This window comes from Dasypus novemcinctus, chromosome 10 (assembly GCF_030445035.2).
Source record: "Dasypus novemcinctus isolate mDasNov1 chromosome 10, mDasNov1.1.hap2, whole genome shotgun sequence".
Taxonomy (NCBI): Eukaryota; Metazoa; Chordata; class Mammalia; order Cingulata; family Dasypodidae; genus Dasypus; species Dasypus novemcinctus.
In genome coordinates, this window is record NC_080682.1 from 117,085,301 (window position 1) to 117,104,255 (window position 18,955).

At 39.2% G+C, this 18,955-nt stretch overlaps 1 protein-coding gene across 36 annotated transcripts in view; it reads right to left on the minus strand.

Moving 5' to 3' along the window:
- Nucleotides 1-18,955, minus strand: part of DLG2 (discs large MAGUK scaffold protein 2) — a 2,400,703-nt gene that overhangs the window by 14,247 nt on the left and 2,367,501 nt on the right. For 15 of the 36 annotated variants that reach the window (XM_058306073.2, XM_058306075.2, XM_058306087.2 and 12 more), the window contains 5 exons: nucleotides 18,491-18,536; nucleotides 7,923-7,973; nucleotides 6,843-6,944; nucleotides 4,269-4,441; nucleotides 1,886-1,995 (listed from right to left, as the gene is read on the minus strand). In XM_058306073.2, coding sequence (XP_058162056.1) covers nucleotides 1,886-1,995; nucleotides 4,269-4,441; nucleotides 6,843-6,944; nucleotides 7,923-7,973; nucleotides 18,491-18,536 — 482 coding nt within the window. Of the gene's footprint in view, nucleotides 1-1,885; nucleotides 1,996-4,268; nucleotides 4,442-6,842; nucleotides 6,945-7,922; nucleotides 7,974-15,353; nucleotides 15,396-18,490; nucleotides 18,537-18,955 lie in introns of all 36 variants that reach the window. The other 21 variants (XM_058306077.1, XM_058306082.1, XM_058306090.2 and 18 more) reach the window with 3 other exon arrangements.

Consider the following 18,955-nt stretch of genomic DNA (forward strand, 5'->3'; position numbering starts at 1 on the left):
TTAAATTTTTTCAAGTTCATTAAGATTAAATGTTAAAAAAAAAAGACATGACTCTAGAGTGCTTCCTACAAAATACTATTACAGGGCTTGTTATGCTGTATTAAAATTGTTTGGCTAGCAAATAAATAAATAAAAGTGCTGTCAGTGAACTCCTGGTTTTATTTTTCCCTTTTAATAAGACCTTTTGTCCGTCTTGTATTTACAGGTATATATTCTGCTTTTAAGATACGTCTCCAGCCGTTTCCCCAGAAACTGACCCTGTCTTTAACTTAATTCTCTCAGGCTGCAATTCCGTCACTGCAGCTTACTTTGCTTCTTAATCTTCAAAGAAGACAGGGACAGCCTTGTTGATATTCTCTGCAAGTAATTGCTCTCACTCTGGAATTAAATAATTTCATTTGCTTTGGCCTTTCCATAAACCTTTTTTCCCCAGTTCTTTGTGGTTCACTTCCGAGCCTTGTAAAGTCTTCTAAGGTCTTGAGGCCAGAAACGGAGGCAGGATATGAGCAATACTGTTGAAACAAGGCATTGTGGCATCATCGCTGGTGTGCTGTTGGCAAAGATGCTATTTATAGCCTCATTCCATTCCTAATAAAATAACTTTGTGTCTTTTACATGAATGACGATGATGATAATTATCATAGCTACTCTTTATTGAGTCCTTCCCATGTGCCGAGACTATATGAAGAGCTTTAATTCAGGATCTTGTTTGTCTCACTAGCCCCACGAGGGGCTCATTATTAGCATGCCTAACTTTAGAGATGAGGAACTGCACTTTAGAGAGGTCCAGAAACTTGCCAGGGTCACACAACTGGTAAGGAGCAGAATCAAGACTCAAACCTAGCCCAAACAATTTTCATGTGCCTGCTTTTCGTCTCTTTGCTCTGTGCCCTCTATGGTTACTGGAGTCTCACTTTTCTTTTTTTTTCAAACTATCTTTGAATCTCTGATATATGTATTTTAAAATTTTATTCTCCCTCTCCGCCTTGTTTTTGGGCTCACTGTCTGTTCTCTGTGTCCATTCACTGTGTGTTCTTCCATGTCTGTTGGTCTTTTTCTTCTTGTCTTTCTCTTTAGGAGGCACCTGGAACCAATGCTGGGACCACCAGTGTGGAGAGGGGCACTCAAGTGCTTGCACCACTTCATCTCCCTGGCCTGCTGCATCTCTCACCGTCTCTCCTCTGCGTCTCCTTCCATTGTGTCATCTTGCTGTGCAAGCTCTTCCTGGGGTGGGCAGTCAGCTCGGCATGGAGCCTCACTTTTGAAAGGGAGTTGCTTTTAAAGTAATGCCAACGATTTCTCTTAAATTGCCCCAGAAAATGTCAGATCATGAATATCTGCCCAACTTGTCTACTGAATTTTGAAAGAAGATAATTCACAAGTCCTTTGAAAAGTAAAAAAGAACAAGAAAAAATTTGCCATGCATCTTCCCCTTACTCACAAATGTGCACAGGTATGGGGTTATTGGTTTAACTTATAATTGCTTACTGATAAGCTGTTAAGAAAACTCATTGTTAAGAACAGTGGTCTATCTATGTACATGGAACTATAAGGAACATTAGAATTCTGTTACACAACGAAGCAAAATGCCAATGAAAAGAGTCTAAAATGTTGTCTTCTCCCTCTATACAAACCCACGTATTTCAAAAGATTTATCCCTGGAAAAATAAAAATCGAGAAATATTGGTAAAGATATTTTAAGGAATTACTGACATTGTGTACCTAGTGGTTCAAAAATACATGAACATGTCTTTAAAAAAATGAATGCTTGAAATTCAACATTGGCATTTCCTGTTCATAAACATTTGTGACAAAGAACTTTTAAGGATTTTGTGTGCAATAAGGAATAAGAGATGTGTAAAGGCTTCCAGTGTCCTCTACTTACATCAGAGGTTCCAGAGACTTGGGCTTAATGAAGATGGCAATGGGATACAGCTGGGCAACTTGTAACCGCTTGATAGCATTTCCTGATACGTCAAGTATGCAGTGTTTGCCCTAATTGAAAGGAAAGGAAAAGGTGGAGTTAATTCAGGAAAAAATGGCTATAATCCAACCATGAGGAAATAACACATAGGTGTTTTAGGGGAAGATATAGGATCTTTGATTTCTAAAAGTTCATAATGATTGCAAAGCACAAATAAAAGTTGATACACAGTCATCCCTGAATCCTTGCAATAACTAGTATTTATTGCACCCTTCCTAAGTGTATCCCACGGGGGCAGGCATTTTAAATAAGTTATCTCAGTTAATTTAAATTTCTTAAATAAATCCTTGGTGCTTTGCATAAAGAAGCTAGGTAGTCATATGCAATATGATGGAGTCCATTCTTGTGAGGCTCATAAAGTAACTCTGAAGACAACTGTCAAGAAGAAATTCTCAATTCTATGCGGTAGGTATGATCAGCGCCATTTTACAGAAAAGATGTTAAGGTGTAGACATATTAACTAACCTGACCAAAATCTCCATGCTAGGAGGATTCAAACCCAGGTCTTGAATACTGACGGTTGTTGGAATAAATAGAGACCTCGTTATCTTACCCTGCCCTAAGTAAACCCTGGAAGAATGGCAATCACTTGAGTTTAGAACAATTCCACAAACACTTGATAAGTACTTATATGTGTCCTGCCCTCAATATGCTTATTCTAGCAGAAGACAGACACAGAAAGAGATGCTTTAAATACTTTGGTTAAATGCTGAAAAAGAGGCTAGCACAGGGTGTGCAAATTTCTTGTTTGTTAACAAATAAAAGCCCTGTTACATTATAGCACACCTCATTTGACTTGACTTCCACTGCAATGAGCAAGGGGTGCTTTGTAAAGTATTTCTGGAAAAGCAGATACCATTGGCATATCAATATTCTATCTCCTGGAGAGAAATGGCTTTATTACCCTGAGGCTAGACAAACTTTACACAGGAGGAGAAAACAGCATATTATGCAGATAGGAACTGTCCAAAATTAATACTAGAGGATACAAACGCATGCCCAATATCCACATGAAAAAGAGACTCCAAAGAACACTTGAACCTTTGAATGAGAAATACAGCAAGATACCTCAAGCCTAGATCACTTAAGCAATAAATTCCAAGTTTGCCATCTATCAAGTGAAGCCTCAATATAAAATGTCCAAATACTTTTGCATTATTCACTGGCCACACTGTCCAAATAAACAAAGTCTGTATCTACATGTTCAAAGAGGGATAATTGCACAAAGATGCAATTATCCAGGAAACTGACTATAGACAGTATCGATATAGGTGATGGAAACTTCTTAGCGTATTCTTGGAAAGAGATGCAACTTCTTAGAGTATACTTGGAAAGACATTATTTTCCTTGTTTAAAGGTTCTATAAGTACATCAAAGGGGAAGGGGGTCAAGTAAAATCAAATCAACCCAGTAAATATTAATTATATAACAAACATAATTGGCTAAATTTTTCTTTCCTCTTATGAAATTGGTCCTCCATGTTCGTAGGAGATTGATTAGGACTTCTGTATAGACAGGTCTTAGAGCTACACTCAAGAGCCTTCAAATCCTAGCCTCTCTTTCCTTTTTTTTTTTTTCAAGTTCTGAGGCTGGGGATTGAGCCAGGACCTCGTGTGTGGGAAGCCAGTATTCATGCTCCAAACCACATCTGCTCCCTTGAGTTGGTTTTTATGTCTGTTTGCTTGTTGTTTGTTGTTGTTGTTGTTTTTGCTTTTTAGGACGCACCAGGAACTGAACCTGGGACCTTCAGGAGCTCAACTGCTTAAGTCACATCTGCTCCCCTATCCTCTCTTGAACTTTCTTCTCTATGCCATGACCCTGAAATTACCAGCAGGAAAGGAATTGCAGCAGAAACTGCAAGCTGGCAGCCCTTCCCATGTAACTAACCCTTCAAGTTCTCAGAGAGATTAAAAAGTCACTCTTTCTCTTGGGAAGGATTGAGGACCTGGGTCTAAACAACGGAGTAACAAAACTCCTTAATAAAGTCAGTGTTTACTAGAGCCTTAGGTAGTTAAACCAAGGACAACATGAGTACTCATAAACTTCAAGCTGTTGATTGCCGTTGGTTTTCAACTCCCCCTTTTCTACCAATCAGCCAGTGTACTTTATTGAAGTTTAGAACAATGACTAAAGACCTTGCTTTAAGGTGATTCTTTGCTTTGATGTCTTAAAAGGAATATTTAATCCAAAGTTACAACTGCGATCAGGAAAGAGTAATTACCAAATTGCAGTTTGCCACCCTTGGAACCTTTTTAGGGAGAATTAAGAAGATTGGCCAACATACCCTTTCTGCTACAAATCTCACAGACTGCACACTGGTTCCATATAAGTTGTCATTGTACTGGCCGGCTTCTATAAATTTGTGCTCTTGGATGTCTTTCTCCATTTGTTCTCTGGAGATGACAAAGTGATAGTCTCTGCCATCCACCTCGTAGTCCCGTTTTGGCCTCGTAGTGTCTTTATAAAACAAGAAATAATGAAATTAAGATGCATTTATTCTCAGAAATTCTCCCTTCCTTTGCTCCTTTTCTTTAACACATCCTCAACATCGATGTTTTAAAATAATATTATACGGAGGAGCTCTGGTCTGGCCATGACATAACAGCAGATATCAGTCTTACCCTCTCGCTGTAAAAAACTTCAGAATTGGACAAAATATATGGAACAACTGTTTTCAGGCATCAGACAACAGGCAGTGCAGGGCTGTGATCCTTGAAAAACATAAACACATAAAGGGAGCTCTATCTTCCACCCAAATAGCCGAGAGGCTATTTCCAAAAGGAGATTCTGTAGGTCACACAGTGCTGGGAGACCCTGGTGTTCTGGTCAGCCAGAACTGAGCATTTGGTTGAGACCCCAGGGAAACCATATTTTAGGAGTGGGATTATTTTAGACCTACTCTAGACCTGCCTTGACGAAGTCTAAAATCAACCTGCAACTGGAATAAATCTGTCAGTAAGTTATTGCCTGCAAGAACAGAACAAAAACTCAATATTCTATAAAGAAGGACACAAAATCCAGACTTCCAAAAATATAGCATTACAATGTCTAGCATACAATAAAAGATTATAGGAAAACCAAGACATAGGGAACTGTGTCCAGGAGAAAACGCAGACTTCTTGTTATTATAAATATATTTGAGGTTCTAAAAATAGGTAAAATGAGATCATCACAGTTAAGTTAGGACTAAAAGTCACCAACTTTAATGATGCTACCTCAGCTTCTTAAGAAGGGGAAAACAATTTAGCAATATGAATAAAAATATAAAAATGTTCCTAATCTTTGATTCAGTTATTCTTTATCTAGAAATCTATCTTAAAACATTCACATGAAGTTTTATTCTTAAAGATGTTTATTATATTAAATTTATAAATTATAAATAATTTGTTAAATAAGTATATTTATTTATTATAATTACAATCATAATATAATTCAGAATAATGAAAAATAGAGAAAAACAAAATGTCCATAGATTAAGAATGGCTAATTTTGATATAATAATTGTTTTATATATTTACATAAAGTTTTGAATAATGTTATATACATAGAGAATGGAAAATTGTGTTGTCTAATATGTGCTCCTTCACATGGAAAAACGGTATGCATAGAAAGAAAGAGTAGACGGAAATATTAACAGTGATTTTATCTCTGGGTACCATGTGAGATTCTGTGTATTTTTCTTTACTGTTTGACTCTCTTTTAAGCATTTTCTATATTTTGTACAAAAACCATGTATTTATTATTATAAAATACTGTTATTCATTACAAAAAGAGAAAGAGAAGAGTGTGCAAGGTAGAAGGGAAAACGAGAAGGCTCCTTAGAACCGTCTATTCTCTCTCAAAACTGGAGGCTCAAACTGGATGTTGCTGCAAACAACTTAGGGTTTGGTTGGCTGGCTCTTATCTGGAGACCTTCTCCGAGATGTTCTCGGGCAGGATCTTTTCCCAGAACCTTTACTGAGAACAGTTTCATGAGTTATAGCAATTTTCCTAGCTTCCTTTTGTCCATGTACTGCACACACATAATGTCTGCTATTCTTAAGTATTCCAGATGACATTTGCAGTTCCGAAATGTTAGAGATACTTGAAAGCATAAAGCTTAAAAAAACGTAGAGTGAGAGAGAAATACTGTCGGTTTCAGATTTAAGAGCTCAATTATCTAATAAAGTAAAATCCCCCAGTGGGTTTGTCTGTGTACAGGGAGGAAGGCCTCCACGCATTTTAAAATGACAAGGGGAATGGATGAACTTTAGCGGTGGGAGAAAAGTAGAGAGAGCCTTACAGGACTACACCGGAAGGGCCAAGATCCCTGACGGTTATCTACAACTACCAAGAGGGCCATCTGGAACGGCCTAGAGGGCAGATTAAAATCTAATAAACTCCTTGTCTTCATTTCCTCATGCTTGGAACTATTAAAATGCACGGGGAGGTCTACTTGGTTTTGCCACTGATGCATGGCCTCAATCATCCTGAGGTGATTTTATTGAATGGCTTTGTTTTCGATCTCCTCCATTCTATGGCAGAAGATGCTTCAGCGGTCTGCAATCAGCCCATAAGAACACACTGATAACATAAATCCCATGCTGTTTTAAATGCTGTGGGTGTTACAAAGGAAGAGCCTCATCCCTTCCCTCTAGGGGATCATAGTCAGTTTACGGAGAACATCATTATACTCACCAAATAGAGAACAAGACATGGCAGCACCGATGAAAAAAATGTTTGGCAGAGAAAATTAAATAAGGTGCTGAGCTAATTAGGTAACTAATGGCATTTGAGTCATTGGAGGAACAGATTTACATTTTATCATCAAAGAAAGGATCTAAGCTTTTTTCCCTAAGGAAATAGAAATAATACTCACGAGGCACACAGGAGCCAAATTTGTCAGGGAATTCAGATATCAAGTCATCATTGATCCTATCCTTCATTGGGCCCAGGATAATGACTGGCCGGGTGTAGTTTACTGCAGAGAGGGTAAAGAAGATCCAGATAAGGACAAAGACTGGAAATGACTGCAAAACTGTGCAGCAAGGGTGATTCTTAGGGTGAAATTGCCTAACACTAAGAACGGCTGAGTAGATTACTTCCTTGGATAAATTATCCATACAGCCCTGCTTAGGGTAATTGATGCTTAACTCTCGATATGTTTGGCTGTGCCTACTTTCTGGAATTTACTAATAAGGAAAAGCAACAGCAGTGTCTGTGAATAAAAAGAAGCATTTGGAGGGGTTTTGCTTACTCTTAGGTTAAGCCAACACCATGTCAAAACAACTACTGAATTTAGTCAACCGAGAGGGAGAACAAGAATTCAAACCAGCTCTTTGGCCATTGTTTAGACAATAACTTTAAAATAGTAATTGTTAGTAGTAATAACACCTTATGTTTTTATCATTTCTTTTCCCCAATTCAAAATACTCTCCACTGTTCACTTGGTACAACTGATGCTTAAAGTACCTCTGCAAATCCTTATCGATAGCCTCTGTAATCATGCCTCTAGGAAAAAGGAACACAGGCTCCTGGAGCAGACCACAGATGGCCTGTATCTTAGGACAAGATTGCCAGAGAGCCCTTCGAAACACAGAGTTGACATCAGTCTCCCAGGACCAGGAGCTTTTGTCCACCAGTCTTGCAGCCAGGGCTGTCTAGGTGATCCTGATGAGCTCCTTCCCATTGGGACCACCCATCTGGTGGGCTGTCCTCTTAGGAGGTGCCAATGCCCATGCTGGGCAGGGAAGTTGTTTGATGATAGGAGAGAGAGAGAGAGAGAGAGAGAGAGAGAGAGAGAGAGAGAGAGAGAGAGAGAGAGAGAGAGAGAATCTTTGGGACAACTGGGAATAAGTTATTTTTGTTAGTCCTTCACCCATTCCCTCCTTCAGTCATGTCACCTGTGTCACCTGTGAGGGCCTGGAAATCAAGAATCAGAGCATGCCTGCAAACTTACTTTCCTGCCTTGTGACAGGCTCATAGGAAAGAATGAAGTCTTCTTGTCCTCCTGAGAAGAGAAGAAAGAAAATTACAGTGGACTAACAACCAATCATATCCCACAGCTACAAACCCTGTTCTGAAATACAGGAGACAGACACAGTTCAGGGTAAACTTTCCTTGCTCTGTCTCCTTGAACCATTCCCCAAACCCCTTCATCCTCATAAAACTCATCAGCACTCTTTCAGGGGTCTGGTTGTCATTCTAGTCACATGGCATAACTCTAGGTAACAAGTGGTGGCCAGTTATTTGCAGTTCAGCAGGACAATGCCCTATGAGAGTGCCTTCTTTGTGGCACTGAGAAAGAGCACAATGACCCCCATGCCAAGTACTACTACCTAAAACAAAACTTGAGTTCAAGGGAAGGGGCCATCCAATAGTTTGTCACTACACAGTCAGAATTTCTATACTTTTAATTTCATCATTTATTTTATCTCCTAATGAAGCACATTGCTCAAAAGCAAGCATCTGCTTGCTTCATTTATGCTACAAAAACTTCATCGGTTTGCAGTACAGGACACTGAGGATTTTACTCTAATGTTAATTCACTAGGAAAAAGCTGTGGGCCAATTCAAAAGAGTAAAAAATTGAAGAGGCCCTCAATCACTGGTTTGAATTCCTGCTTATCTTGCTGTGAAAACATAGGAATGATAACTAAGGAAGACAATGCAGTAAAAGCGTTGGGAAACGCTGACTATAATTAAATATTATGGTAAATGTCACTTGCTAGAAACCTTCTGATTTCCTGTGGCCTCAAGTCAACAAATAACTATAGAAAGTAAACTGGTTTTAGCCAATTATTTTTTCAGTCATCTATCTTACCCAACTGATGTACTAGTCATGGAATCAGCCCAATTCAGAGGGGTCTCCTCTTATCTTTGTATTTGGTCAAAGCCTGATTATCCTTTGATGGGAAAAATAGTTTGGGGCTGATGAAAATGACTTCCTGTCTGCTGATCTGTAGAGAAGGAGTGTAACATGAGTCATGAGTAGCTTTATGGTTTCTCTGCCCCTGAGACACATTCACAGTCCCTAACTACCATGCACTCCTCCTTCAATAGTCAGGGTGCCAGGACAAGGTGAGTTAATTTTATACAAGGAGTTCATTTCACAGATGGTTTTGATCATGGCAACGGATTTTGCAAAGTTCAGCAGTCTGGGTCAGGTTGTGAAGGCTAGAGATCTTCCTGGAGGCTGGGTCGCTGGGGTGAGCGGGTTGGGGGTGGTGGTGGGGTGGGGTTCTTGCTGTCTCAAGTGTGAGAACTGTCCCAGGCCTGAGCCACATCTTACTTCACCCTCAAGCAGGACCACGCTCAGAAAAAGCCCAGCTGCTTCCTACAGGCCCCGAGGGTGGGCTGTGACATGCACCTCCCTGGCATCCCGTCGTGGATGTCCCGGAAGCATTTGGTGGATTTCCCCAGATCTAGGCATGGCGTTGGGATGCAAGGCATCGGATTCACAATTTTGTGTACTCAGGAAAGGAATGAGTCCCTTTTAATACACTAAACAACTGAAATTTACAGGTTTAATAACTGAAAGTGATCAGTTGCTGAGCCCCAAGTATATAAAGTCTGAGGCTGGTAGAGGACATAAGAATTCAGAAGACGTGTAAAAATAGTTTAGAAACAAGTATAGTTTTAGGGCTAAGAAACATGGCAGACAAACATTACATGTTAGACTATATTTTACAGGGAAGTCCTCATGGAATGATTAATATGTGTGAGGACAATCCTGATCATTGGATAAATAGGTTTTAAACATCAGGTGATGCTTGTGCCTCCCCACTAGCCTGGGAGCTCCGTAAAGGCAAGGACTGAATTTCATCTATCACTGTGTCCCCAGTGCCCAGCCCAGCACGTAACATAAAGAAAGATGACAATGAATTCTCATTCTGATTTCCGTGGTGGGAAACAGGCTGAACCCTGAGGCCAAAGGCAAGTTCTGCTTGGTGTTTTTGTAGCCATGGTCATTTTACATTGGCAGTCGTGGTTTCCTCTATAATACATCAAATACATCATTCTCAGGAAGAATCTCTTTCCAGTGGCCTTGTGAATAGTTCTCAAGGGACATTCTAAAGGCAAACCTAAGCAGAGGTTTGATATATAATTTGTGATTCAGAAAACTAGGGCAAAGCAGCTTAGCATTGATGAATTTTAAAAGCAAATTCTATAGCTGTTTATTTATCACTTTTTTTTTTTTGGTTTTTGTTTCCAATTATAAAAGACACTTTTTTGTTTGTTTGCTTTTTGTTTAGAGCAACAAAGTTGGCAGATAGAAGTGGCAATATCCCTTATGTCAAGGCCTATCCCAATTCTTGAGACACTTAACAGCCAGGTACTACACAACACCCAGGACACCTGCAGGGAAGCTCTAGAGGCTGGAGTTATGTAATAGCTGTGAATTCAGCAACTGAAACCAATTTTCACTTTCTGTACAAGAATGAAAAGTCCTATGGGTAATGGGAAGGAGACAAAGAGGGGGAGGAAAAAAATCCCAGCAACGAAGGAAAGTGCATTCATGACTTTATGCTTGGTACAGGGCGGCAAGGGCTTCCCCGCCCACTGGCTCCTCTTCAGGTCTGCCTGCCTTCCTCAGCTAGGAACGAGTGTTAAAACCACATCTTTCCCGAGTCCTTATTCAGTACACAGTGCACTATCTCAGGTTGGGAAGGTTCTCTGTGGGGGAATGTGGGTGGGGCTGGAGGGTAGTGGCCAGCTTTCCAGCGAGTCAAGAATGGGTCACAGAGATAGGAGCTAAATCAGGTTAGAGTCACTTAGAGGCCATGAGATGTCCCATCTGTTAAGATCCGACTCTCTTTCTTAAATGCTGCTGTGTAATCTTCATATCATAGCTATCCTTAGTCGGTTTCCTAGTTTTTACTCAGGAGGTGTTGGCACTTTGGGATAACAGCTGACAAAAAAGTCCTAATCTTCCTTGGTCTTGTTTTGGCAACTGTGTGGCTGAAAGTGGAAGAGCAGCACAGCGCTGTGTGTGGCTCTCCGTGCTGTCAGAGGCTGAGCAGAGAGCTTTGCAACATCTCCATGAAATGCTCTGTGTTTAAACAGGAAGCAAGGAACAAGGAGATGTTCGAATACCTCCATGACAGAGCAAAGCCAGGTGTCGTTCTTTTGGAATTTGTGGAAATCAAAAAAGAGAGGAGAGAGCAGTGCGCGCCAGTAGCAGCACATTTAATGCTCTGTATTTAGTGTTTAGTGCCTGCGATGATGATTATTGAGAATAAGTTAAATGGCTCTAGAATCATGGAATGTTAGTGCAAAGAGGCTTTGGAGGCCACGCGGCTCACAGATGGCAAGTACGTGGCATGTATTGTATACTTCAGTTTTCAATGCTTGACAGGCCTCACAAATGGATTATTGCTCTCATTATCTCTGAGCCTCCATTTGCCCCAAAAATACGTTTCAATACAACTCTTTGGGTAGATACCACCAATTGTCAGAGTTAGAATACTGATTGAAATCTAGTTGCCATCTCTGTTCCAGTCCAAGTTATTCATTTCACAGAGGAGAGAAGTGAGGGTGGAAGAGGTTGAGTGCTTTCTTCACAGCCACAGTGGATTAGTGGTTCCGTGTCTTCACAGGATGTTTGGAAGATTAAATCAGTTAATTTTCATAAAGCACTTTGATTTAGGCTTAGTGCAAGGTTAGTGCTATAGAAATGCTGTTCGTAGTAATCTGTCAGTAGTATGGAATGGTGGAAATATACTAATAAAAGGCCAAGAGGCTTGGCTTACCAGCTATAAGGAAGAGTGGAAAGTATGTGGGATTCGGAATTAAAAGGCCTCGGTTTGACTTCCAGTGCCACCCCGAATTAGTGAGGCATGTAGTACCTCGGTGCTTCGTGTTTCTCATCCAGAAAATTGGGTGTTAATATAAGAGATGCCTCATGGTTTTGTGGCAGAATTCAAATGAGGTAATAGGGGTAAGGAAAAACTGCTTTGTAAAGCCTGAAAATTATAAGGGCAATACTTGAGAAGAGCGGAGAGAGGAGATGGGCATGGGTATCATTTGACCCACTCCAGGGGGAAGTCTTGGGCGTCCTCATGCCAACACCCAGTGCCACTCACATTCTTTATTCGAGATCCTTGTTTTGAAAATCTTATTGACTGACGAGCACCATTAGAAGGATAACCATAAGCTCTGCCGCACCCACAATGACTTAAAGAGCCTTACTGAGCATTGAGGAAGGCAGAGCTTTGGCTCTGGTCGGGATTTGCATCGTCCCCGTTATACCTGCTTAGGCTTTCTTGCCTCCCAATACAAGGGCAATTGAAAAATAGGATAGCAAACAACCTAGAATACACACTTGCTGTTTACTACTTTGCTGACAGACAGAAATCTGGAATTTTCCCATAATTAAAATAATTTTAAGGTGGTAAGCTGCAAAAGTAGACAATGCGCGTTATAATTAAGTGAGTTTTAGCTGGGGTTCCACTAAGTCAGACATTGAAATGACAATGACTCAGTAATGCTTGAGATAAAAGTCTGAACTAGTTACTCTAACCTGAGGTTTGTGTGTGTGTGTGTGTGCATCTCAGGAAGGGTATGAGGTTTCTAAGCCAGGTTACGCAATGTGTAACTCCAGCTGGTGTCCCTGGAGTGAGAAACACCGTGGCCTGGGGCTTTCTTTCTAAACACGGGCATCTTTTACAGATTTTATCCCCAGAGTGGACATGGAATGGTTCTAAGAGTAAAAAATGACACCTGGACATCAGTTAAAAGAAGTTCTCTTTTGTATTTGAACATACAGCTTCTCACAAGACACAAACGTTAGTTAAAATTACAGCAAAAGCCAGGTGTTCACTAGAAAAAGGCAGCTTGTTCTCATTTCAAGGTGGTACTTTCCAGAAAAAAAACAACCTCTGTGCCTCTTTCTGTTGTGCCGATTTCCTTTCTGGAAAGGTCCTTACACATCTTGTCTAGCTGGAAGGGCCCCATCTTTCTAACGCTCGGCTCCAAGGCCACTTTCTCTCTGAAACTGCCTCTGAAGCCCCCACTTTTCTTGGGACAGACTTTTATCCCATTCCCCATCACTCTTTGTTATTTGGTGATCTTTCTTTCCTATTCCCTGTGTGCCAACTTCCGGAGTTGTTTCATGTTTATATTGGGCCCCATACAGCCTATAAGGAGGGACTTGTACACAGTAGATAATCAAATGAATTAGTGATTATTCCTCTGGAATTCTTCATACTTCCATCCTGGAGAAGGAAAGGCCACTTTTCCTCTGAGCTGTCACAAAGGTTCCTCTCACTTTGTTCATTTTTTTAAAAGATGCAATTTGACTGGCTGAGCTTGTGCAATCTCAGAGGTCTGAGACCCAAATGAACATAGATTATTAGACTCTGCACTTGCCCTAGTAATAATGGAATCCAGTTCAAAATCATCCCTCTTCTCATAGGTAATTCAAGCTTCCATTATTCACTCAACAAACATTTACACACACCTACTTTAGAATGAAAAGAATTAATTAGGTTATCTTGGAGCATCACTATGAAAAACCTGTCAAGTAGCTGAAAGCTTTGGACCAATTTTTATGATGTAATGATGTTGAGAAGAACATTCCTCCTCTGAAATAGAGAAGAGGGGCTTCTAAAATACTTTAAAAAGGCAAGATTTCCAAAGGAAGAGTTGGTTCTTATATATATTTTGCACACCAGGATTGAAGGAAGACTCCATGATGTTTTCCTTTTCTATGCATCTATGGGATGGAAACACACTTTAAAATGGGGACCTCATGTTTTTTGAATGTAATATTAAAAAAATAAATAAAGACAAAAAAAAAAAGGAAAACTGAACATGAGAGAAACTGGCACCATTGATCTTTATGAAACCCAACAAACCATTTATATTTTTCCTCCTATTGAATTGAAAGTAGTTTAGGTTTCAAAAAAACAGGTTTTGGTCATTCCTCTTTGATTTGGTTTCTTTGGCTTGAAACCAAATGAGGTAAAGGGGAGAGGCAAAACTTTCCCAAGTTAGGATAACCATGTAACTGTAACGGTAGGAGGGCTGTAAAATGGTAAGAGCCACGTTGAAAATAAGAACCCTTTGATTCCTTCCATGAATAAGATGTCCCTTTCTGTTGAGGATGAAAATTGGATGGTTCTATATTACTCTAATATTTGCTGTGATAAGTTGATCAAGGGTATCTCGTCACAATTTTTTTTTTTTATTTCATTCTCTTCCTCTGGACTCTATTTCCATCAACTATCTTCCCTCTGTTGTGTTTCTTTTTCTACTTGCTACCAACCTGATTTTCCAAAGCCTTTCTCAAAATCCCAATTGCATTGGTCACACACTAAGAACATTCTCTGGCACTCTACCTCAAAAAAAAAAAGCATGGTTTTGTAAAGTACCATGCAGTAATTGGAAATAAACAAACAAGCAAAAAAAAATCTGTTCTGGTTTTCAGTTCATACAAGATTTAAGCAAAAGACAACACCATGTTCTGTCTTAATAGCTGTGGGTCACTTGTACTGGGCCTGCAGTTTTCTAATATCCTTGGCTATTGCCTTTTGGGTAACCCATTTCACTAAGGAATACAAATGAACATTAAAGAAATAGTAAGGATCCTAGTGATAATATATACCTATTAGTCACTGAAAACAAGTACGTGGTAGGAAACCATGACAACTAATCAAAAGCATGTGTTTGGTGAATATATTTATACACTAAGCAAATGGCTTGAGGTGACCAAGCAAAAACAAAATAACTTTTAAATAGTTACCTACCTTTTCTGTTAATCTTTCTGATCCAAGAAGATTTGTTCCCTTTTTAAAAAGTGTGTCTTCAACATTAGAGGATGAAACCTCTTCATCACTTCCCCATCATCAAAAAATAAAGTTATCTATATATAACAGAGTATCTACCCTCAAATATTAATCAAAGAGAGAAGTGAGACACAAGGTTCACGCTTGATTTAGAAGAACACTGTAATTCATAAAAATTTCTCTTTTGAAAGGACACACAGGAACAGAAAGGAAAAGGCAAAATGAGAAGAAAAATAAAACTATGATGGCTTTGCAGGAAGTTTAAATTATTTTGGGTGACAGGTGTAAAAAATCCACTAGTTTACCCCACTATCTTTGGGAAAACTGAATCCCAGGGTCGCCAGCGAGTGAGGTCAGCGTTGTTTATCAGCTTATCAGCAAGACTGCTTGCTACGCAGGCACAAATCACAGAAAGGGCGGCTGATGGCCTCAGGGCCCTTTGTATCTCTCCTTATCAGGTGAGGATTTCATTTCAAGCCATTTGCTTCGGAGAAGGATGATAAAGGGCAGCAATAGAAAAACAATGACAAAAATCTGAAATGACAACCACAGGCAATGGGGCAACTGCAAAGAAAAGAATCACAACCCAAAGCAGTAACTTACGGTAGCTACTTTCGCTATCGCTGGCATTAGAAGAAACGTGTTCTGCAAGAACAGCACAGCAAATTAAAGAGATACCAAGCACTGAAGAGCAGCCAGAGCTTAAAGGAGTACACTCATGCGAGGCCTCTACAATGTGAGGGGAAGGCGCAGGGCCAGCATTAGGATAAAGAAGATGAAAACTTTATCTCCATTTTACAGGAACGTGACTATTGGATTTTTTTTTCGCAAATGAGAAAAGTATCTTTAATTTTTTAAAAAGTATATTGTCAACCTAGGCAATTTTCCTTTTAGAAATACTTTGACCCATTCAAATAGCTCTGGTTTTCCAGGTTCGTGTAACAAAGGAGTTCTTAGCTGGGTGCTTCTTGACTCAAAATTCAGGAGGTTCTGGTGTTTTTGACGCTGTGATTTTGATATGCATTTTTGTTTCTTTATTTTCGCTTATAGGCGTTTTGCAAGAAAACTGCGTTTGGAACTGCCAGTTGATCCCTGGAAGCCCTTGAATTTTATTTCTGTTTAAATGCTTTCTAATCTAATTCTCAGGATAAAGGGATTATGGAAAACATTTCCTCCGTCAGTGAGGGAGTAGAAAATCTTGGAAGAAGAGAGGAGTCACTGAAAAATATTTTATGACTCAATCCAGTATTTCTTTGTTTTTATTTCTAAATCCTTGCTCGGGTAGCTATTGGGTTCTGAGGGAATGGAATAGGCGGGAGATACGTGGCCTACTACCAAGCCCGGGTCCTGGCACAAGATATATTTTCAATTCATGTCGAATGACTTGCATATACAATGATATTCCAAATTGGCTTTTCATAAAAATAGCTTAGCTAACATAGTAGGGACTTATTGGTTATGTGCTAGGAATAGAGCTTTCATTTCCAAAATCATTTCCTTACATCCATACTATTACTACATTATAGAGGATAAACTCATCAGCTTCTCAACTGCTTTGCGTATCAGGTTAATTAAATGAAGAATACACGATTATTTGGTTTCTGAAGTTAATTAGCAGTAATTTAAGTTTCTTAAAAGATGACAACTGTTGGACATTTTTAGAAAGAGAAAAAGAATATACAACATTGTCTTCTAACTGTTAAAAAAAAAGAGTGCTTTGAAGTATCTGATATTATAGACTCTTGCCAAATTCTATTAGTTTTAGAGAATGAAACTAATGAAATCAAAGCATGATTTAAGTCCACACGCATCATTTCTCTTTGTGTTGGTCAATGAGCAGAAGCGCATCACTAATTTAAGGACATATTTCACGAGTGCAAAGAATTCATAGGGAAAGAAGTGTGGATGGATCCGTGCAAACTTGTTTTTCTGTTACTCAAAAGCAAGCCAAGGCAATACCCAGCCATAGTGCATAATCATGTACAGAGGCAACACTATTATCTTAAGTACCTGGAGGTGGGGATGACAGAGGGTTTTTGCGTTTTGCTTTGTTTTTTAACTTTTTAAATAATTTAGAATGATGCTATACTTTTTAGGGAGAAAATTAGAAATATGCAGTGCTTTATTTAACAATCAATTTTTTTTCACACCTAGATACTGTATAACAGAATTTTTCCATTTGGTAGGTAAAGAGAAATTTAAAATGTACTTTAGCCAAAGTCCAAATCACAGCTAACAATAGCACTAATTGGCAAATTACTCTACCTAGAGAAATCTGTTCAATTTTTAAAGAGCAAGCAAACATTTGCACATTCTGGAATGAAAAGGAAAAGGGCATCACTCACAGTTTTGATATTTCAATAGCAACTATTTTTTTAGTGATGTTCATTTATTAACAACATATTAAAATGCTTCTTTTTCTGGATATTGATCATTTATGAAGTCACTTTGGTGAGGCTTGATACTACTAGATAGTGTTGAAATCAGTATTTCAACTTTCGTCACATACTGAAGAAAAATTTCATTACCTATCCCATATAAAAAAGACTCACAAGATAAAGTTTTCATCTTCAGAAGATCGGTAGTTACTCTTGATTAGAGTTTGCTTTCTGTATACATCTAAGAAATCATATCTAAGTGAACAATTTGAAGGATGAAGAGTATCACAATGCAGGGTTATATAAGCAGTTCTTGAAAACAAAGTCCAGCTCAATGCTATTTTGTTTCACACAAACGAAATGAACAGCTTCTAAAATACTGCCCATAGCTGTTAAATTAAAAACAAAACAAAAAAAAATGAATGTGAAACAATCGAAAAAGACACAAAACTTTGTTCTTATCTCATTGGTTCCTACACAATGGAGTTAGTAGTAAAGATAGTAAAAACAATATAGTATCTTCAAACATGGATTAGTATTTTGTAACTACTAAGTGCAATGAGACAGACTAGAAACATTAACGAGAGGGTTTAAAGATTTAATGTATTTTATTTTTCATTCTATTCTATAAAATGAAGACCTGATTATAGAATGCAGCTAATAAGTCAGTGATAGAAAAACATATTAATATCTAAAACTTTATCATATTAATATCTAAAACTATCATATCAATATCTAAAACTTTATCATACAAACGTTTCAAGCAGGACCACTGCAAGTCAGAAAAAATCAATCATTGTTAGATAACAAAGAATTATTCTCAGACGATGAAATAGCATCATAGTTACTTTTTGAGAATGCACGTTCCTTTTGACCGCAAAATAGCTCCTTTACCAGTGGCAAAGTCCAACCCAGCTATGCAATTTGGCAAGGTCATTAAAATTTTTCGTGAGAAAAGGCAGAAGAAAGAACATAGAACACACTTCTTCCCTGTTCAAGAACGTTTAGCTCGCCCTTTCTTTCAACATGCTCCCTTGCTCTCTGGCAGGTGTTAGGCGGCAGAGCAAGTGATGCTACCAGAGTTGGCATCAGGACCATGTTGCTCATAAAACAAGGTCAGAAAGGGAAGGTAGTAACTGCAACAGAAGCTCGAGTGCCTGACACACTTTGCTTTTAAAGGCTGACATGCAGAACGAAACGATTGAAAAGTACTTTGTAGGAGCATTCACAGCTAGGTAACAAATAAAATTCGTATCTTGTGCATGCTAGGAGTGAAAGGGCCTCGAGAAAAGGAACCAAAGCCAAACTCAAAAGGAAAGGAACAGAAAAGAAAAGTTACAGCGACCATTCCTGGAAACTTACTCAGAGTCTTTGTTCCATAACCGTCGTCACCTAAGCCGGGGATGTCCTGCATGGAAGTCCCCAGAGAGAGCAATGAGAGAGGAAGAACAGCCACGGAAGAGGAAGGAAAAGTCAGTGGAGTTGGAAATGGCGACTACCATGACAGACCGTGGTGCCTGAACAATCTGGATCCCACGCTCGCTTCTTTTTGGAGCAACTTTCACCCCAACTCTCCTGGGCTGAGACTCACAAAGGAGATTTCTTTTTCTGATTTGTAAAGTAAACTGGAAAGACTGAAGCAAAGGATTGTAAAAGGAGGGATTCGGCGGATGCCGCTCTTTTGCTCACCATCAAGTATGCCCCAGAAATGTGCCACTTGGAGCCACGACTCACTCCAAATTCCAGGACCAATTTAGATGGTGCATCCACCGTTACAAGCTCACTGCTCAACAGGGGAGGATTTAAGGTCTGCTGTGAGGGAGAGAG